Source organism: Pseudorca crassidens, chromosome 15, assembly GCF_039906515.1.
Source record: "Pseudorca crassidens isolate mPseCra1 chromosome 15, mPseCra1.hap1, whole genome shotgun sequence".
Taxonomy (NCBI): domain Eukaryota; kingdom Metazoa; phylum Chordata; class Mammalia; order Artiodactyla; family Delphinidae; genus Pseudorca; species Pseudorca crassidens.
In genome coordinates, this window is record NC_090310.1 from 63,540,020 (window position 1) to 63,557,877 (window position 17,858).

A 17,858-nucleotide genomic window follows, 5' to 3' on the forward strand; every position below is an offset into this window, starting at 1 on the left:
ATAGACAGCCGGTTGCTGGGGAAACTTTTCCCAAGCAGGGGTCCAGGACAGGACAGCGTGGCACCAAATACTGGAGCTGTTTGGGGGAAACAAAGGAATGGGAGCCTGGGGGCCTCACCCTTCCGATTACATGTGGTTTCTTAAAAAAATTTTATTTTATATTGGAGTATAGTTGATTAACAATGTTTCAGGTCTATTACTGTGATTTTTTTGACTTTGGAGACTAATCAGGTCTGTGTGTCAGTTTTCCTTTTCTATAAAATGGGCCCACAGTCACATTAGGAGGAATAAATGAGAGCAAGGTGCAGGTTCTTGAGGCCAACATGTCCCAGGCAGTGGGCCAGGTCGAAGGTCGCACAGCCCTCCAACGCATCACTGAAGACCTGGCCCAAGCTGGTCTTAGCTGAATAGCCTAGTGATGTTGCGGATACCAGGGTGGGCAGCAGTGGGGAGGCAAAGGCCCAGAGGTGGGATGTGGCTGGAGCAGATGGGGAGCATGCCCCTTGTTAAATGCCCCAGTCCTTCCTGCTGTGTCTCCTCCATCCCTTCCCTTCTTGGGAACTTGGGACTCTGAGCCCCAGCTGGTAAGGGAGAAGGAGAGTGAGCGACAGGCCAGCAGACCAATGGGCCCCTGAGGTTGGGGTGGGGCGGGGCTTGTGCTGCCATGGAGAGGAGAGAAGCTGTTCTGTGGGGGAGGAGGGGGCGGGTGGGAAGAGGACCTGGAGATTGAGGGGAAGGGAGAGAGCAAACAAAGGGGTCAGGAGGGAAAATAATGCACTGGCTTCCTGAGGCCCTGCAGAGGCTGGGCAGGGAGAGAGGGCCAGGGGCAGAGGGGACCAAGGCTGGCGGCAGGCAGGCCGGGGCAGGCGGGCCCTAGATGGCATTGTTTGAAGTGGCCGGCTAATTGCACAGAGCAGCCTGAGCCTCATACCACGGCCCAGCCCCCTCCTCTGTCCTGGGTGCTGGCTTCTGAGCCTTCAGGTCGAGTGGCCACATGGAACCAAGTCCCGATCCTCCGAGTTTGGTGAGGGGGCCAGGCTATGGGGGGCAGCCTGGGCGGGGTCCTTGGGCGGGAGTATCACCCTGAGGACAAGTCATGGGGCCTCTCTTGGCCTGAGGACATGGAGCCATTGGCGGGAGGTTTGGGGGCGTGCTGCCCCCTTGTGCCCTTGCTTCCCTGCTACCCTCCTCATTCTGGCCCTCCCGCAGGAAACAATGAAGGGAGACACCAGACAGCTCAACGGAGAGGAGGACGCCAGCAGGAGGGAAGACTCCATCCTCACCAACGGGGGCTGCAGTGACCAGTCTTCCGACTCCAAGGACGCGCCCTCGCCCCCAATCCTGGAGGCTATCAGCAGCCCGGACATCAGAGGTGGCAGAGGTGGAAGAGGTGGCCTGGCCTGTGGGGAGGACGGGTGGGCAGGCACTGGGGACCACAGCTGGCACACGAGCCTCCGAGCAGACTCAAGGCAGGTTGTGGGGCAAGAGCCTCATACCACGGCTCTGGGGAAGCTCCAGGGAAGGGAAGAGGATGGAGGCAGAGCCCCTGGCCTCCCTATTTTCCAGTCACCTCAGCTGGGACTCTGAGCAAGTGACCCCAAGGCGATGACCCTTGTTCTTTTCCTGACACGGGGGTGGTTGTGGCATAGACAGACTGAGGTTTTTCGCCCTTTTACAGGGGCACCCCTCTCCCCTAGCAGCTGGGCCTGTGATTTTTATGGGAAGAAATACACTCGGGCAGGGAGCATCTAAGGCTTGCTGCCAATCCCACCCTCTCCTCCCTTCCCCTATGCTGCTCCCAGATCAGATCCCTTGGAATCCTCCCCACTGAGATTTTCTGGCCCAGCTGATTTGGAAACCCCTGTATTGTCCCATCCTGCTATTGAGAACTCCTCAAATTGTGCTGTCCAATAGCACTTTCCAGAGGGTGAAAGTGTTCTATTTCTGCATTGTTCACTACAACAGCCAGGAGCCACGTGTGAGCACTTAATGTGGCTGCGATGGCAGGCACTGGAATGCTCATTTAAGTGGAGTTAGTGACCACTGACTGGGGCAGCACAGTTCTGGAAGGAACGTGTCAGGGGTACCATCAGTAGTGTTTCGGGTTCTATATTTCATGCAGGCCTTGGGTCCTGTTTCCTTACTAATACATTGAGAGGACTATGGGTCCCGAGGGGTTAGGAGTTAAGCCCTGAAGATGCCAGTGGGTTTAGGGAGACCCCAGGCCACAGCCCAGAGAAGAGACAGGACAGCCTGGCGGCTGCCCCTTCCTCAACAGACTTCGGTTCTTTCCTCCACAGGCCGCCGCTCAAGCTCACGACTGTCTAAGAGGGAGGTCTCCAGCCTGCTAAGTTATACTCAGGTACCCGCTCCACGCTCGCTTTCTGGGATTCGGGGGACTTCTCTTTGCTTTGCATCAAATAGGATACCTGAGGCCCACTTAAATTGGTACCCAGTAAATACTTGTTGAGTGAGGAATTTGAACATTGCTAGGCACACAGAAGACTTCCAGCAACCTCACTTAGGATGCCATTTGCTGCCGTGATTTGCCAAGTTTTTGAAATTATTTTTTTCTCAATCTGGATGATCGATTACATTGATAAATTCCTACTGTAGTAAGCTGTCCTTTTATTCTTGGAATGAGACCAACTTGCTCATGGTATGTTTTAGATTGGATGTACTTTAGCATCTATTCATGAGTAAAATGAATGTATGATTTATTTCTTGTAATAATATCTGTGTCCGGTTTGATAGCAAGGTTGTATGGCCATGTGGCCTCAAGGATTATTTTTTTCACGTTGGAAAGAATTTGCCTGGCTTGTTTTAGTGGATTTGCAACAATCACTGAAATATCTTTTACCACTTGTTGCAATATCAGTGTTTCTGCTTGATTAGTTTTTTCCAAGTTATAGTTTTTCCATGTTTTTTCCACTCTTGACATTATTTACGCCTTCTGTTTTCCTATTAATCATATTAGTTTTGTCCATTCGGTTACTTTTTCAAAGAACCAGTGTCAGGCATTGGGACAAAGTCATGGACAAAAGTTGTGGACCAATGAAAACCTACCCTCATACAGCTTCTGTTATCCTCGTGGAGGACAACAAGTGGGCACCCATATGATGAGGAATGAGAGCTGTGTGGGGAACTGGGAAGGGCCAGTGCTGGATCAGAGGCTCAGAACAGCTGTTTTAGCCTCTGAGCACTTCCTCTGTGCCCTGCCTTGGGCAAGCATGCATTATTTGATTCTCATTATAAGCCTGTTGTTCCTTTATAAGGGAAGAACCATTGTACCCATTTTAAAGAGAGGAACGGACTCACTAGAGGCCTTAGTTGGCAAGTGAAAGTCAAGTTCTTAACACTCCGGCAAGACCTCGAGCCACTCACCACTGCTCTGGTTCTCATGCTCAGTTTTTGTTGGGTTTGGTGTGCAGCATGGGACATGCACTTGACACAGGATTGGCACCATTTCTTCTTGGTCACTGTAGCAAGAAGCATCTCCCTTGAGCCTGTGATTTCTCCCAGACACTGTTAATTGTGGAGATTGCGTCTCCCTAGGTCTCCCTGCTGTGCACAGCGAGCTAGTCTAACCATGGTGTGGGCACGGAAGGCTTCACGACGCACTTTGCATTGGCACCGTTTCTTTGGTTTTCTAATTCCACCAAGGTTTCTCTTAAATTCATGATCATGTGGTAAGCCACTGCAAAATATCTTTTGAACAAAATGAGGTTGAAAATCTTTTTAAGTCACTCAGACCAATATTATGATTGTTTTCTATATGATTGGCTCTTCATTTTAAAACTATTTTGGTTATATCCTAAAATTCATAATGTTTCATTTGTAAAGGATCTGACGGGCGATGGAGATGGCGAAGGGGAAGATGGAGACGGCTCCGACACTCCAGTGATGCCAAAACTCTTCCGTGAAACCAGGACTCGGCCAGAAAGCCCAGCTGTAAGTGCCAGCCCTAAGCCAAGGCACTTCAGCCACACGTCAGCCTGCATTAAAGACCTGGTCCAGGGTCTCCCAGGGGGAACTTTTTTGTTTTTGTTTTTTGCGGTACACGGGCCTCTCACTGTTGTGGCCTCTCCCGCTGCGGAGCACAGGCTCCGGACGCGCAGGCCCAGCGGCCATGGCTCACGGGCCCAGCCGCTCCGCGGCATGTGGGATCTTCCCGGACCGGGGCACGAACCCGTGACCCCTGCATCGGCAGGCGGACTCCCAACCACTGCGCCACCAGGGAAGCCCTCCCTGGGGGAACTTGGAACAAATGTTTTGAAATTGGAAAATGATAGCAAAGCTAATGAATTATCATTGTGAAGGTTTTCACATGGCAGTTCTCTACTATTTTGGGAAGCACTCTAAGAAGTGCCCAAGGGTGATAGTTTGCAGGTAGATGATTCAACTGCCCGTTACCTTTGGGAGTCGCTTCTGTAGGTGGATTCTGTGACTTAAAAGCTAGAAATGGGAAGGCAATTACTGCTCATGGTCACCCAGCCTGTTAGAAAGCAGGCTGACACTTGGTGACCATGGCAGGTGCAGTTGATAATCTCACCCATGCGATGTGTATCATCCCGTTTTTTTACAGATGACAGAAGACGCCGGTAGTTTACTCAAGGTTAAACATTAACTCTTGTGTGCAGGATTTGAACACAGGTCTGCAACACCCAAGTTCATGCCATTTTTGAGAAGGAAGCATAAGGGCTTCTCATCCGTCTTGATGATCCAGTACCTTTGGGAGGAATGCAACAATAGTAATAATGCTTTTGGAAAAGAAAAGTGTTTGATTGAGAGTAAACTTGGATTTTATTTTTCAGTTCAATTTGCAGGTGCCAGTTTCAGCTGTGCCAGGCAGAGTGGGAACTGCTGTAGATTGTCAGGCAGCCCTGCCGGCCACCCTGATCCCTTATCCCACAGACTGGGGAGTTTCTGGGTGGGAAGTAACCAGTCCAGAATCCCTTCCTGCTAGACCACCTTGTTCACTTCTGTTGGCCTGAGGCTGCCTCCCAAGCCCAGTCCTCTGGGCCCCCTGTCTAAGACCCCAGTCTCCATTCACCAAAGGCCTCGTGCTTATCCTCTCTTGCTTCCAGGTCCGAACTCGAAATAACAACAGTACCTCCAGCCGGGAGAGGCACAGGCCCTCCCCACGTTCCACCCGAGGCCGGCAGGGCCGCAACCACGTGGAGGAGTCCCCCGTGGAATTCTCAGCTACCAGGGTTGGTTCCCCGGACACTCAGACCCCTGCCCCCAGTCTCTAACTGGAAGATCTGCCCCTCTCACCACACCACGGAAAGTGGCCGCTGTTATAACCTGCTTCCTTTCTTCACACTTACCACCCTTTCAGGGTCTTACCTTTCCTTTCTCTCCCGGGTGCTGGGTAAGCTCTTCCTAAGCCTGATGACTTCTCTCCTGGCCTGATCCCTGGATGGAACCGTGGTGGGAATGCAAGAATTCCCTGTTGACTGGGTTCTTACTCCTCCTCGGAAAAAGCTCAAACCACTGATTCCAGAACTGTCTTGTCTCTTTAGTATCTTCAGTGACTCTCTTGAGGCAACCCCACGGGTTACAGCAACTCTCGACTCCTGTTGCAAAGCTGGGCACCAGGGAGCCCTCTCTGAGCATCACTTGTTATCCTGACTTGGTCCTTGATTCTGTCCTTGTCCTTAAGGAAGTTGCTTTCTCTCGCCACTTAAGGGACACTTACTTGTTCCTGGAAAACCATCCTTGGTGGTCTCTGTTTCATTAACTTACATCTTCACTCTGCTTCACTTCTGCTTGCTTGGGAAGCCATTGGGGGTACCACTGGTCTCTGGTCACCCACCTGGTCTGCTGTGGCCCAAGCCATGTGTCCTTTTGTCCACAGTCCCTGAGACGGCGGACAGGATCATCTGCAGGTGCGCCATGGCTGTCCCCTGCCAGCCCCTACCTCACTATTGACCTCACAGATGATGAAGTGGTGCCCCAGAGCAGCAGTACGCCCTATGCCCGCCTGGCCCAGGACAGCCAGCAGGAGAGCATGGAGTCACCGCAGGTGGACGCAGAGGGCAGAGATGCAGACAGCACTGAGTATCAGGTACCACTGGGGAAGGGCTGAATATAGGGAAAAGGGAACACTTACCCACAGGTGACTTACTACGGTTCTTGTCACTTTTATCATAATATTTGAATTCGCTCGCTAAGTACATTTTTCATATGCAACATGGTCCTTGCTGTATCCTTATCTCCTAGACATAACTCAAGCACCAGATTAGTTTACCATCGGATTACTGATTTTCTGAACATGACATCTTTGTACCTAGATATATATACCTTGTATATATAATTTATAATTCTGTTCATCATGTTTACATATACAATTGTTGATCTGCTTCTTTCCCTTATTAGGAACTGGAGTTGCCTCACTTTCATGTCTATAATCCATTGTATTGTGTAATCCATCTAGGGTTGTTCATAATTAACCAGTTGAGCTTGTTGGTTTCACTCGGGCTTCGCTACATACGCATGTGTATATGTATGTACACATATCATGTAGAAATCCTTTTTTTCCATGTACATGACTTCAGAGTAGATCTTTTTTTAAAAATTAATTTATGTTTGGCTGCATTGAGTCTTCACTGATGCATGGGGGCTTTCTCTAGTTGCAGCGAGCGGGGGCCACGCTTTGCTGTGGTGCACAGACTTCTCACTGTTGTGGCCCCTCCCGTTGCGGAGCTTGGGCTCGAGGCACGCAGGCGTCAGTAGTTGTGACATATGGGTTCAGTAGTTGTGGCTCACGGGCTCTAGAGTGCAGGCTCAGCAGCTGTGGCGCATGGTCCCAGTTGCTCCGCAGCATGTGGGATCATCCTGGACCAGGGCTCGAACCCGTGTCCCCTGCATTGGCAGGCGGACTCCCAACCACTGTGCCACCAGGGAAGTCCCAGAGTAGATCTTATAGATACATTTTAATAACCTGCATGATTCCATGGGCATCTCACCTTTTATGGCAAGTTTTTATGTGCAAGCGGCCAAATTTTTTTTTTTTTTTTTTGCATTTTAACGGCTTTGTAATATCCCATGTGATGGCCTGTGGTGGGAATATCCAGGTTTTTCACTCTCTTACTTCCTGTGAGTTTTCAGTTAATATCTTTCCAGATACTAGGTTACATGTTACAGGTTACATATTATAGATCCAATATAAAAAACCCCACGTTCCTGTCAAATAAGCAAGCCTGCCCACGCTCTGCCCCTTATTTTCAAGCCATTCTCACTGAATTTTCAACCAGGAAGTGTTGGAGGTAGGGAATTTCCTGAGGAACTCTGCCTGCACTTGCAGGAAGCCCTGTGTTAGACTCCGAGGCAGTTGCCGTCGGGGTCAGTGGGACAGGCAGGGCTTTTCCTTGGCCCAACTGGTCTGTCTCATTGCGATTCCTTCATGTGGTTTTTCTTGCAGGACGGGAAAGAGTTTGGAATAGGGGATCTCGTGTGGGGAAAGATCAAGGGTTTCTCCTGGTGGCCTGCCATGGTGGTGTCCTGGAAGGCCACCTCCAAGCGTCAGGCAATGTCTGGCATGCGGTGGGTTCAGTGGTTTGGCGACGGCAAGTTCTCCGAGGTGAGTCCAGGGCAGGGTGAGCTTTCATGAGCTTACAGACCCACAGTGTTTTCCTTCCCTTCCTTTTACAGTTGCCTTTTAAGATAACGGCCTGCTTTCTGCAGATGGTTGAGACTCTGTGACTCTGTGTGTCCAAAAGGAGGACAGAAACTTACCTTGCTCATTGGCTCACACAGGCCCAGAGCTCTGGATCCATGGCCACCTGGGCTCTGTTGGTCCATTTCTCTGTGGCAGAGTCACCAGTATGAATTCTGAGGGGCAGGAGTGGCCACCTGGGAAGATACCCTCAAAGTATTCCAGTGGAGAAGCCTGGAAGAGACAGGAAGGGGTGTCTGACTCAGTCATTTAGTCCTAGGGGCAGAGTTATGGAAGAGTTCTTTGAGTGGTGATTTCAGTGTTTCTTGATTATTGATATTAGCCATTTAAAGCTCACCTTTTGTGTATATATATATTTTAAATACTTTATTAAGATAAAAATTTGCTTTACAGTGCAGTGCATAGATCTTAAATGATCTATGATTCAATGAATTTTCGAAAATGTATGCACATATGTAAACAATATCTCAACCCAAATATAGAACATTTCGACCTCTGCAGTACGTCCCCTGTACATACCATCCCCATAGGTGACCGCTGTTCTGATTTCTATCACTATAGACTAGTTTGGATTATACACAAACTTATGTAGATAATATAATATATACTGTTTTGTGTCTGGCTTCTTTGCATGTACATATATTTTTGAAAGTTGTCCTGTTGTAAAACTCATCTTTCTTTTTTTTGTTTTTTGCGGTACACGGGCCTCTCACTGCTGTGGCCTCTCCCATTGCGGAGCACAGGCTCCGGACGCGCAGGCTCAGCGGCCATGGCTCACGGGCCCAGCCGCTCCGCGGCATGTGGGATCCTCCCAGACCGGGGCATGAACCCGTGTCCACTGCATCGGCAGGCAGACTCTCAACCACTGCGCCACCAGAGAAGCCCAATACTCATCTTTCTTGATGAGAGTCTATGTTGGGGATGAATCAGGCTATTTTGATTCTTACACCTTTTTGAAGACACCTTCGTAGACCTCCAGGTTTTGATTAGAATGCGGCAAACAATACTTTTCCTGTGATGTTGACACAGGAACATTAGTACCTGTTAGTACCTGATGATGAGGACACATCCCTCAATGTGTCCAGAGGTTAGGTGAGGAACAGCAGAACAAGTGGGCTGGGGTGGAGGCAGGTGTGGGAATGAAGGGCCAGCTAGTACATCTGTGGGACTTGGCCTCAAGTTGAGATTCTAGTTTTCCCATAAATTGGGCCATTTGCCATCAACACATTGAAGTTCTCAAAGGGCAAGAATAATATGACCTGGAGTATCCCTCATGGGGAGCGTCTGCATACAGAGGTCCTCCTTGGCCAGCAGAGGGAGCTGAAGGACAAATGTCCTGGGCCTGTGCTCTCCCTGAAGCATCTAATTGCAGGGCTATGACTTGTGTGCAATGAAATGAAAAAAAACATGGAGTGTTTGTAATTGCTTTGGCCCAGTGAGACATAAAATGTGCTTAGCAAGACTTAGCAAGACTGCGTCTGATGCTAATATTTAAGATGCTGTTATGTTAGCATTATGGGATGGGATTGCAATACGGGGCCTGGCGCTTGGGCCGCTTGCTCTACTGAAGCAGTTTGGCATTGGGGTAGCACCTGCATTTCCATGCACAACCGTGTTGAATCCCAGTCCCTTCTCACCAGTAGCGGCAACACTCCTATGGGTGGTTGGGCTTAGAGACTGAGAGGGGAGCATGAGTGCCAGCACTGGGGAGAATGAAATATCACATGTCTTGTCAGCTCTGAAACCTGAACGCCCAGTTTCATCTCATAATTGGCAACCCAAGTGGTTCACGCACGGCCTGGGGACTTGGGGATTGAGACTTGTAGCATATGGATCTGTAGCCCCAGTGGAATTCCTGTATCACCAAGTCACGATTACTAAAAAGAGCGTCGTCTGTGCCAGGCACTGTTCTCTAAACACATCCGTTAGCTCAATTAATAAAAGGCTAAAGTAAGTAGACAGTAAATAGTAATCACAGCGATCTGTCATGCTCACGAAGGAGGAAAGAACATGTGCAAAACCCCTAAAATCGGAGCATCTGTGGTGAATTTCAAGACTGAGCTGCAAGGGGGTCACACCAGGGATCATGAAAGTCATTTGCTCTGAAAATATCTGTGAACCTGATCCCCAGGAATAAGCTCATGAGAAACCCAGGGCACCCGAGACACAGGCTGTAGGTGAATGTTGACGATGGCTTTCTCTTCTAGATACCAGCAGATAAGTTGGTGGCCTTGGGGTTGTTCAGCCAGCACTTTAACCTGGCGACCTTCAATAAGCTGGTCTCTTACAGGAAGGCCATGTACCACGCTCTGGAGGTAACATGGTGGTGGGTGGCTAGGGCCTGGCCCCAAGAATGGGGTTAACGCAAGAAACATACAGAAAGCCAACTCGGTGTGGCCAAGGATGGGTTGGAGGGGACTGGGGCAAGCAGGGAGGAAGGAGGTTGAAAGACAGTGGCCTGACAGGCCGTGCTGGGAAGGGAAGGAAGGGATTTGAATCTGCCCATGATTTCCCAGTGCTACCCCAGCTCCCCGCTGGTCTCCGTCTGAACTGCCCACTGAATGAGGAAGGAGGAGCCCTGGGAGGTAGGAGGCGATATTCGAACCAGTGAGCAAGCTTTTCCAGAGCTTGTGGTTCAAGGCCAAGAATGGGCAGCCGCTGAGGGTCAGCTGCTTCCTCCCCTTGTCCGTGGGATCCGTCAGGCTCTGTCCTTCCTCTACCTTGACTTGCAACTGAAAAGATCAGTGTCCTCTGTCCAGCATTTATGAGATAAGCTCTGTGCTTAATTAGACATGTAAGTCCTGGTGCTTCTGAAATAGGACTTAACACCTCCGCACCTTCATTAGGGAAATTAAACAAGAAACCTGGAGCTTTCTCAGAGGCCATGAGACAGTGCTGGCTGATGCTTCTCCTATAGCTAAAAGTGACGCAGCTAATTCTGACCCTCTACCCTCGAGAGAGAGCTGACCACTCCAGTTCCCTACAGGGAAGAGATCATATTTGGTGCCTGTGTGGGGAGACTTAACGCTCCCCCCATGGCCTGTCCCTGCACAGGGCGTTCCTCGCTGTCACATACCACAGCTCAGGACAGCTGTCTGGCTATGAAAGGGCCCAGTGTAAAGGGGAATGCAGGCCCCAGCAAGGGGCATCCCTGGGTGGGGCCAGGCAAGCACCCGCCCCTCCTGTTCATCAGATTCTCTCTCTGTCTCGGCAGAAAGCCAGGATGCGGGCTGGCAAAACCTTCCCCAGCAGCCCTGGAGACTCGCTGGAGGATCAGCTGAAGCCCATGTTGGAGTGGGCCCACGGGGGCTTTAAACCCACCGGGGTCGAGGGCCTCAAACCCAACAACAGGCAACCAGGTGGGAATGGCTCCCTGTGGCAGCACCCCTACTTCTGCTGGTGGGAGCACCCTGGGGAGATGCAGTCACCCCCTGCTGCCTCCCATCCCACCCCGGCTTTACAGCAGCCGGTCGGCCCTGGCTGGCTCCTTGGTTTAGTGAGTTTTTTCCAACAGCCTAGCCTTTTCTAGTTTCACTGGACACTTTCCTGCCAAAAGGTCAAGTACACATAACCGGGATTGAATCTGTTCTTTGTTTTTTATTTACTTTTTAATTGTTTTACATCTTTATTGGAGTATAATTGCTTTACAATGTTGTGTTAGTTTCTGCTGTATAACAAAGTGAATCAGCTATAATGTATACGTATATCCCCATATCCCTTCCCTCTTGCACCTCCCTGAGTCTGTTCTTAAAGCTTGAGTAAACAGAGTCAAGATGGAATCTTCACTAGCATCTTTTTTTAAAGGAAAAAATAATTAAGCTCTGCATATTGGAGAAAACTTGGAATGTGTTTTTAAAAAAACCCTACAAACTCCCAAAATCTATAAGTCACCTCCATTCAGAAACGGGCATCATCTATCCTCACATTGACCAGTATTGCATTTCCCCCATTATTAGGGATCTGTGGTTTCTTGTTGTCACTCTCCGGAAATCCAGGATTTGTCCTACAATCCTTATATTTAACGCAGTGTTTTCTGTTTTGTTTTGTCCCTCCCCGCCAAAAGTGGTTAATAAGTCGAAGGTTCGTCGTGCAGGCAGTAGGAACTTAGAAGCAAAGAAACACGGTATTCCCTCCCCATCTTTTGACTATGCACTCTTTCTCTGCACTTTCTTTCAATTTCTTTGCATACACAGTGGTCACTGGAAAAGAATCAAATCTGTTAAAGGTCAACCTGAGCTCTTACCCCTGCCCCTTCACTCCAACCTTCACAGCTGCCCTTTAGGGCCATATTTTTGGGTGTGCACGTCCTTCCAGCTCTTTCTGTACACTGGTTGAATTCCTGCTTTCCCTTTATTTCTCTATTTATCGTATAAGCACTGTCAAATGTCATTTTCTCACTAAAGGGTCCTTATGATTTTTAACGGCTGTGTAATTTTCTCTCCTAGGGTCAGAGTCAAACTTAACCATGTCCCTTATGGATTATACTGTACAGGTTGAATAAAAATACAATGGAATTTATAGACATATAAACAGTAGCCACCTAATATAATTAAATGTTTTCTAGTAGCCACATTAAGAAGCTTAAAAAAAGAGTAAAATTAATATTCATCATACACTTAATCTATTTCCACCATTGTAGCATTTCTAACAGTCAGTATAAAAAAATTAAGATATTTTACATGACCTTTTAGCCCTATTTTCAATATCTCATTTTTGATGTGTCTTAGAACATCTCAGTTTGGATTCTAAATTCTCATTAGAAATACTTGATGTCTATTTTCACAAATGTCCAACTTGTTCCAAATGAATTAGTTAATTGGATCAATTGCAGTTTTTAAATTCACATAGAAGTTAAATGTAGAATGCAGTTCCTCAGTCATACAAGTGACGTTGCCAGTTCTCAGTAGCTACATGTGGCTATCAGCTCATTGGGGATCATAGACAGTGTCAGGGTTTCATCTATAGACTGAGCTGTGTCTAATTGTCTTTGTGCTGGGTCTAGAGCGTGTATTTTGCAACTAGAGCTGTTGAAGACCCTGTGCGTGGGTTAGCTACGTAAGGAGTTTTAAATTACATCCTCATGCAAATTTTCCATAGAGGGGCCTGAGACACCCAGGGTAGACTCATGTCATGGCCGGATGCAGCCGGCACCCAGGCATAGCAGCTAGGGTCCTGTCCTCCCAGCACCCTCCTCCCACCCAGCCGTGGCTGCCTTCTCCCCACCTTTCACAGAGAACAAGACACGAAGACGCACAGCTGACGACTCCGCCGCTTCTGACTACTGCCCCCCAGCCAAGCGCCTCAAGACAAATTGTTATAACAATGGCAAAGACCGAGGAGAGGAGGACCAGAGTCGAGGTGATTGTGGGGCAAGGAGGCTGGGGGGCGGTCCATCCTCAAGTGGAGTGGGCAGGTAGTGACCACCCCGCAAGGGCGTAGATGATCAGTAAGAGGCTCGCCGACCTCATCTCACCCCTTCTTTTTTCTAAACAGAGCAAATGGCTTCAGATGTTTCCAACAACAAGAGCAATCTCGAAGGTAAGGCCCTATCCCTGGTTGGCTTCCCTGCCTGGGTAGTGCTCCCAGCCTGTGCTCCAGGCCTGCTGGTCTGCCCGGCGGAGGTCCACCCCCAACTCTGCGTTGACCTCAGGTCGAGGCGTGGACATCTTACTCAGATGCTACTTAGAATGAGTTGCCTGATTTTCACTGAGGCTGATTCCTAAGATCAGTGAGCAGGAAGTGTGCCTGGGGACAGAATGGAAATGAGGATGCTTGGGCCGGGAGAGCCCAAAACCTGAAACCATGATCTATGGCCTCGTGAGCCCCCTGAACAAGCACTGCAACTGGCTTTGGGGTGAAAGGCAGGCACACTTCACCACTGTCACTCTCCAGCCAACTCTGGTTCTTTGCCCTGGCTGGGAATTCCGCTGGGATCGAAACTGCCCAGTACTCATCTAATGGAACTCGGAATGTGTGAGGACAGCTGTCTATTGCTTCCTCAGCCCCATGTCCTTTAGTCAACAAATAGTAAGTGGTTAGTCGGTGCTGGGTAGGAAAACAACAGAGCTGTTGACCCAGGGAGCCCCGATTGGAGCAGGCCCTTTTGATTCTGGGAACTGGACCCATGATCCTCCTATCCCCCAAGACTCCTTCATCTGTCTGCTTCCTGGCAGGGGGTGCTTGGTATTTATTTTGCAGGCCCGGTCCACCTGGTCAGGGATGTAGATCAGTAAGACCTGCTGATGTGAAGGGACAGGATAGCCTATAGTAAAAGGACCCGGGCTCTGAAATTCCAGCCATGGCTCTGTGTAGGATTGGTCACGGGCAAGTCCTATCATGATGAGACAACAGGCAAACTGGCATCACCACAAATTCTCCAAAAGTCCCAGTCTGTAAAGAGTCTTTAAAGATTTTTCATACCAGACCCTCCAAGCTTGGTTCCTCTGCCGGCACAGCTGCTCCTTGTTCTGTTCTGTGGACACCACCCTGCCCCCCCACTTCTGGGTCAGACGTTTGCCCGTCTTGTGGGACCTTCTGCTTGGAGCTGTCGATTTAGCCTCTCCATCTCTGGAACGGAGATGGCAACTTTGAAGCACAGTCAAAGGAACAAATGGTGGAGAATCTCTGGCATATTCCTAACGTGGAGTCAATAAGAACAGAGACACAAGGCTTCAGCAGCTGATTTTGGGGCTGTCATTGCCACAAGCTGCATCCCTGTCTTTCTTACAGATAGCTGTTTGTCCTGTGGTAGGAAAAACCCCGTGTCCTTCCACCCTCTCTTTGAGGGTGGACTCTGCCAGACATGCCGGGTAAGACCAATCCCCACCCTGGACTTTCCTGCCCCTTCCCTTCTTCTCAACTTCCCTGCACTTCCCTAGGATGAAGCACCTGCGTGTAGGCGGTCGGGAAGGCTCTAGTGGGGCCGACCGCCCCACCCTTCACTCCGAGGGGCGGTGCCCCGCAGACCCCAGCCAGCTGTCCCTGTAAAGAGCAGGCCGCCCATGACCTGTTCTATGGCTGCGTTCTAGGGCCTCCGCCAGTGAGCAAGCGAGCGGGGCCTGGAGGTCCCTGGTCTCCGATTTCACAGGCATTTCTCTCTGGCTGCCAGGACCGGTTCCTTGAGCTGTTCTACATGTACGACGACGACGGCTACCAGTCCTACTGCACCGTGTGCTGCGAGGGCCGCGAGCTGCTCCTTTGCAGCAACACGAGCTGCTGCCGGTGAGCACGGGGACTGGAGCCTCGCTGACCTGGGGACGGGGCCCGGAGTCAGTATTATATCTGTGGGGCCTGTCCTTGAAGTCTCTATGTCCCTGAAGTAGAACTGGGATGTAGGGATGGGTTTAAGAAAGGCAGGGAGCGGGCTAGAGAAGGATCCCCAGAGCTGCCTGTGGACTGAGGGCGCCCAGGCGTCCAGGGAGAGGTTGCTGTTCCTCACACACAGGGCCTTCCTGCCCATGGGGAAGGGCAACTGGGGGCCCGGGAGGGTTTCAGCCAGCACACGCCAGCTCCGTGGGGAGGGTGGGGTTCGCAGGAGAGCCGCCTGATGACGGGCACCCCTCCTCCCCGCTACCCGGCGTAGGTGCTTCTGCGTGGAGTGCCTGGAGGTGCTGGTGGGCCCGGGCACGGCAGCGGACGCCAAGCTGCAGGAGCCCTGGAGCTGCTACATGTGCCTGCCCCAGCGCTGCCATGGCATCCTGCGGCGCCGCAAGGACTGGAGTGTGCGCCTGCAGGCCTTCTTCACCAGCGACCCGGGGCTCGACTACGTAAGCCTGGCACCCGCCCCAGTCCGTGGAGTTCACGGAAACAAAGCTCCACTGTACAGAGGAGCGTCTGAGAGCCTCAGACTGGAGCCCCGGCTAATTGTCCCGTGTGCGCTTCCCAGGCAGCTCCAGTGTTCTTCCCTCCCCTCCTTCTTGGCTTGGCTTTTTCAAGGGCCTGCTGAAGAAATAGGAATGGAACTGACCCAGCCTTAGTCTCAGTGGAACTGCAGAGGGGAGGGAAGCCTGTGACCTACTCCCAAGTCTTAGTGGGCGTATATGGCTTTTCCTGGGCTGCAATTTCATGGAGGAGCACGTGTCTTTTTGTGGGTGACTTTGCACCCGTGTCAGAGCCTCATCTGTTCCGTGTCTAAGGGTAGAAGGGCCATCTGTGCCAAAGCTCCCCAGGGCATCCCAGCGAAGAAAGGGCAGAGCTCAGGGCTTGTGTCCTTCAGAGGAAGGCCAGCCCTTCCTCCTCCCAGAGCTTGAGTCCCCCTCCCCATACCCACACCTTGACCTCCATGACCTCTTTATTTAACCTGGCAGGAAGCCCCCAAGTTATACCCTGCGATTCCCGCAAACCGAAGGCGACCCATTCGAGTCTTGTCCCTGTTTGACGGAATTGCGACAGGTGAGTTAGGAGTTCACCTGGGGATGCTCACCTGATCCAGGTGTCCGTTGTCAGTGTCAAGAAAGACCCCTGGGAAGTACCTGTTGGTCACCTGTTCTGAGAAATCCACTGGCTCCTTGTTTCTCTCCTCAAACCTCTCCACCATTTCGCCCACCTGGTCAGCTTTTGGTCCTTTTTAAAGGCATGGATATTTTAGCCTCTGCATTTTATTTTTTATTATGTACAGGAATTTTGGAAAATTATTTTCCGTTCCATAAGCATAGATATATTGGGGATTATTAATTGGGCAACTCTGCTCCTAACACCTCTAACGTTGTACCCTCCCGTTTCCTCTAGGTTTCCCGTGTATAGAATAAGCATAGCCAACATGCATGTTTGCCCTGGGACACTTTGCCTGATTTAACTCCTTTCATTGTCAGAACTGCCCTGTGATGCATTGTCAGGAGCATTTCCCTTTTCCTAGAGCAGGAAGCAGTGAGAATGAGTTGCTGTGCACTTAGCATCACTTGTACTTCTATTTGTTCACCAGTGTCCGCCTGCCTAAAACACTGACAGCTTTTAAAGCTTTTTTTTTTCTCGGCATGGTTTTGGAGAAGATACCCATTCATGTATCTGACTCTGCTGGGGCGGTAGATGGGGGGCCTTGGCTATGTGCCTGTCAGTTTTAATAAATGCTGTCAGTGGGCTATACCAGTTATATATACATATTTTCTTCATGAAACTCCGCAGAGAGCCTGGGGGGCCCAGTGTGCAGTTAGGTAGGGTTAGACCCTGCCATCTGCAGGGGTCCACTTGAGGACTGCCATGGCCTTGCTGTGTCTGGTCTGAGTTCTGGAGATGGCTTAGCGTCACTGAAAGGAGGGACCCTCGGCCGGACAACCCTGATGTCTTTTCTCTCCCCCTCGACCCCCCCCCAAAACAGGGTACTTGGTCCTCAAAGAATTGGGCATCAAAGTGGAGAAATATGTCGCCTCCGAAGTATGTGAAGAGTCCATCGCCGTTGGAACTGTTAAGCATGAGGGCAATATCAAATATGTGAACGACGTCAGGAATATCACAAAGAAAAATGTGAGGGCAGCCCCCCTCTTCCTCCACTCCCTGAGTCCCCCACGTCCTCACAGCCACGTTGCCACCTTCTCCATGCCCGGGGTTGTGGCAGAAGAGAAGGTTTGGTTCCATCAGGCTGCACTGTTAAACCCGCAACTTGGAAATCATTCAGAATGATTTAGATCTTAGCCTATCCTGAGCATTTGGTTTTCTTGGGTCAAAAGTAGAGTTGGGAGACTGAAATCACCAAGCAAGACCTAGAAGCGGGTTTCCTTCTAGCTGGTTACCTGGAACCCAGGCTGTTCATCTCTCCATCCTCACCCCCATCCTGGACTGTTTTTCTCTTGCAGATTGAAGAATGGGGCCCCTTTGACTTGGTGATTGGTGGAAGCCCATGCAATGATCTCTCAAATGTGAACCCTGCCAGGAAAGGCCTGTATGGTGAGCATCCCTTCTTTCCCGTGGTCCCAAGAGACCCTGTGTTCCCTGAGTGCTGGTCCAGGAGGAGTGGGCTGAGAAGGAGCTGTTAGCTTCTGGCCAAACTTACCTGTTGTCTCTGTTCATGCCTCATAGTGACTCCCCAGTCCCCAGAGATACAAATGAGTACCGCAGTGCTGATGCCTGTCATTGCAGAGGGTGGCAGGGAGAAGGGACAGTAAGGCATCAGCCTTAGCTAGTCATCGGGAACCCACTGGCCTCAGTATGGAGGGGTGAGCTGAATGGTTTGAACCTGGCTCTG

The 17,858-nt window shown here is 50.4% G+C and overlaps 1 protein-coding gene across 4 annotated transcripts in view; it reads left to right on the forward strand.

The window, feature by feature from the left end:
* DNMT3B (DNA methyltransferase 3 beta) overlaps positions 1–17,858 on the forward strand; it is a 37,556-nt gene that overhangs the window by 12,261 nt on the left and 7,437 nt on the right. For 2 of the 4 annotated variants that reach the window (XM_067707825.1, XM_067707822.1), the window contains exons 2-17: positions 1,210–1,390; positions 2,301–2,362; positions 3,844–3,951; positions 5,088–5,213; positions 5,861–6,070; positions 7,427–7,585; positions 9,889–9,996; positions 10,896–11,040; positions 12,914–13,039; positions 13,175–13,219; positions 14,411–14,490; positions 14,790–14,902; positions 15,264–15,447; positions 15,988–16,072; positions 16,995–17,140; positions 17,470–17,560. In XM_067707825.1, coding sequence (XP_067563926.1) covers positions 1,216–1,390; positions 2,301–2,362; positions 3,844–3,951; positions 5,088–5,213; positions 5,861–6,070; positions 7,427–7,585; positions 9,889–9,996; positions 10,896–11,040; positions 12,914–13,039; positions 13,175–13,219; positions 14,411–14,490; positions 14,790–14,902; positions 15,264–15,447; positions 15,988–16,072; positions 16,995–17,140; positions 17,470–17,560 — 1,963 coding nt within the window. In that variant the 5' untranslated portion in view covers positions 1,210–1,215. The remainder of the gene's footprint in view (positions 1–1,209; positions 1,391–2,300; positions 2,363–3,843; positions 3,952–5,087; positions 5,214–5,860; positions 6,071–7,426; positions 7,586–9,888; positions 9,997–10,895; positions 11,041–12,913; positions 13,040–13,174; positions 13,220–14,410; positions 14,491–14,789; positions 14,903–15,263; positions 15,448–15,987; positions 16,073–16,994; positions 17,141–17,469; positions 17,561–17,858) is intronic. The other 2 variants (XM_067707823.1, XM_067707824.1) reach the window with 2 other exon arrangements.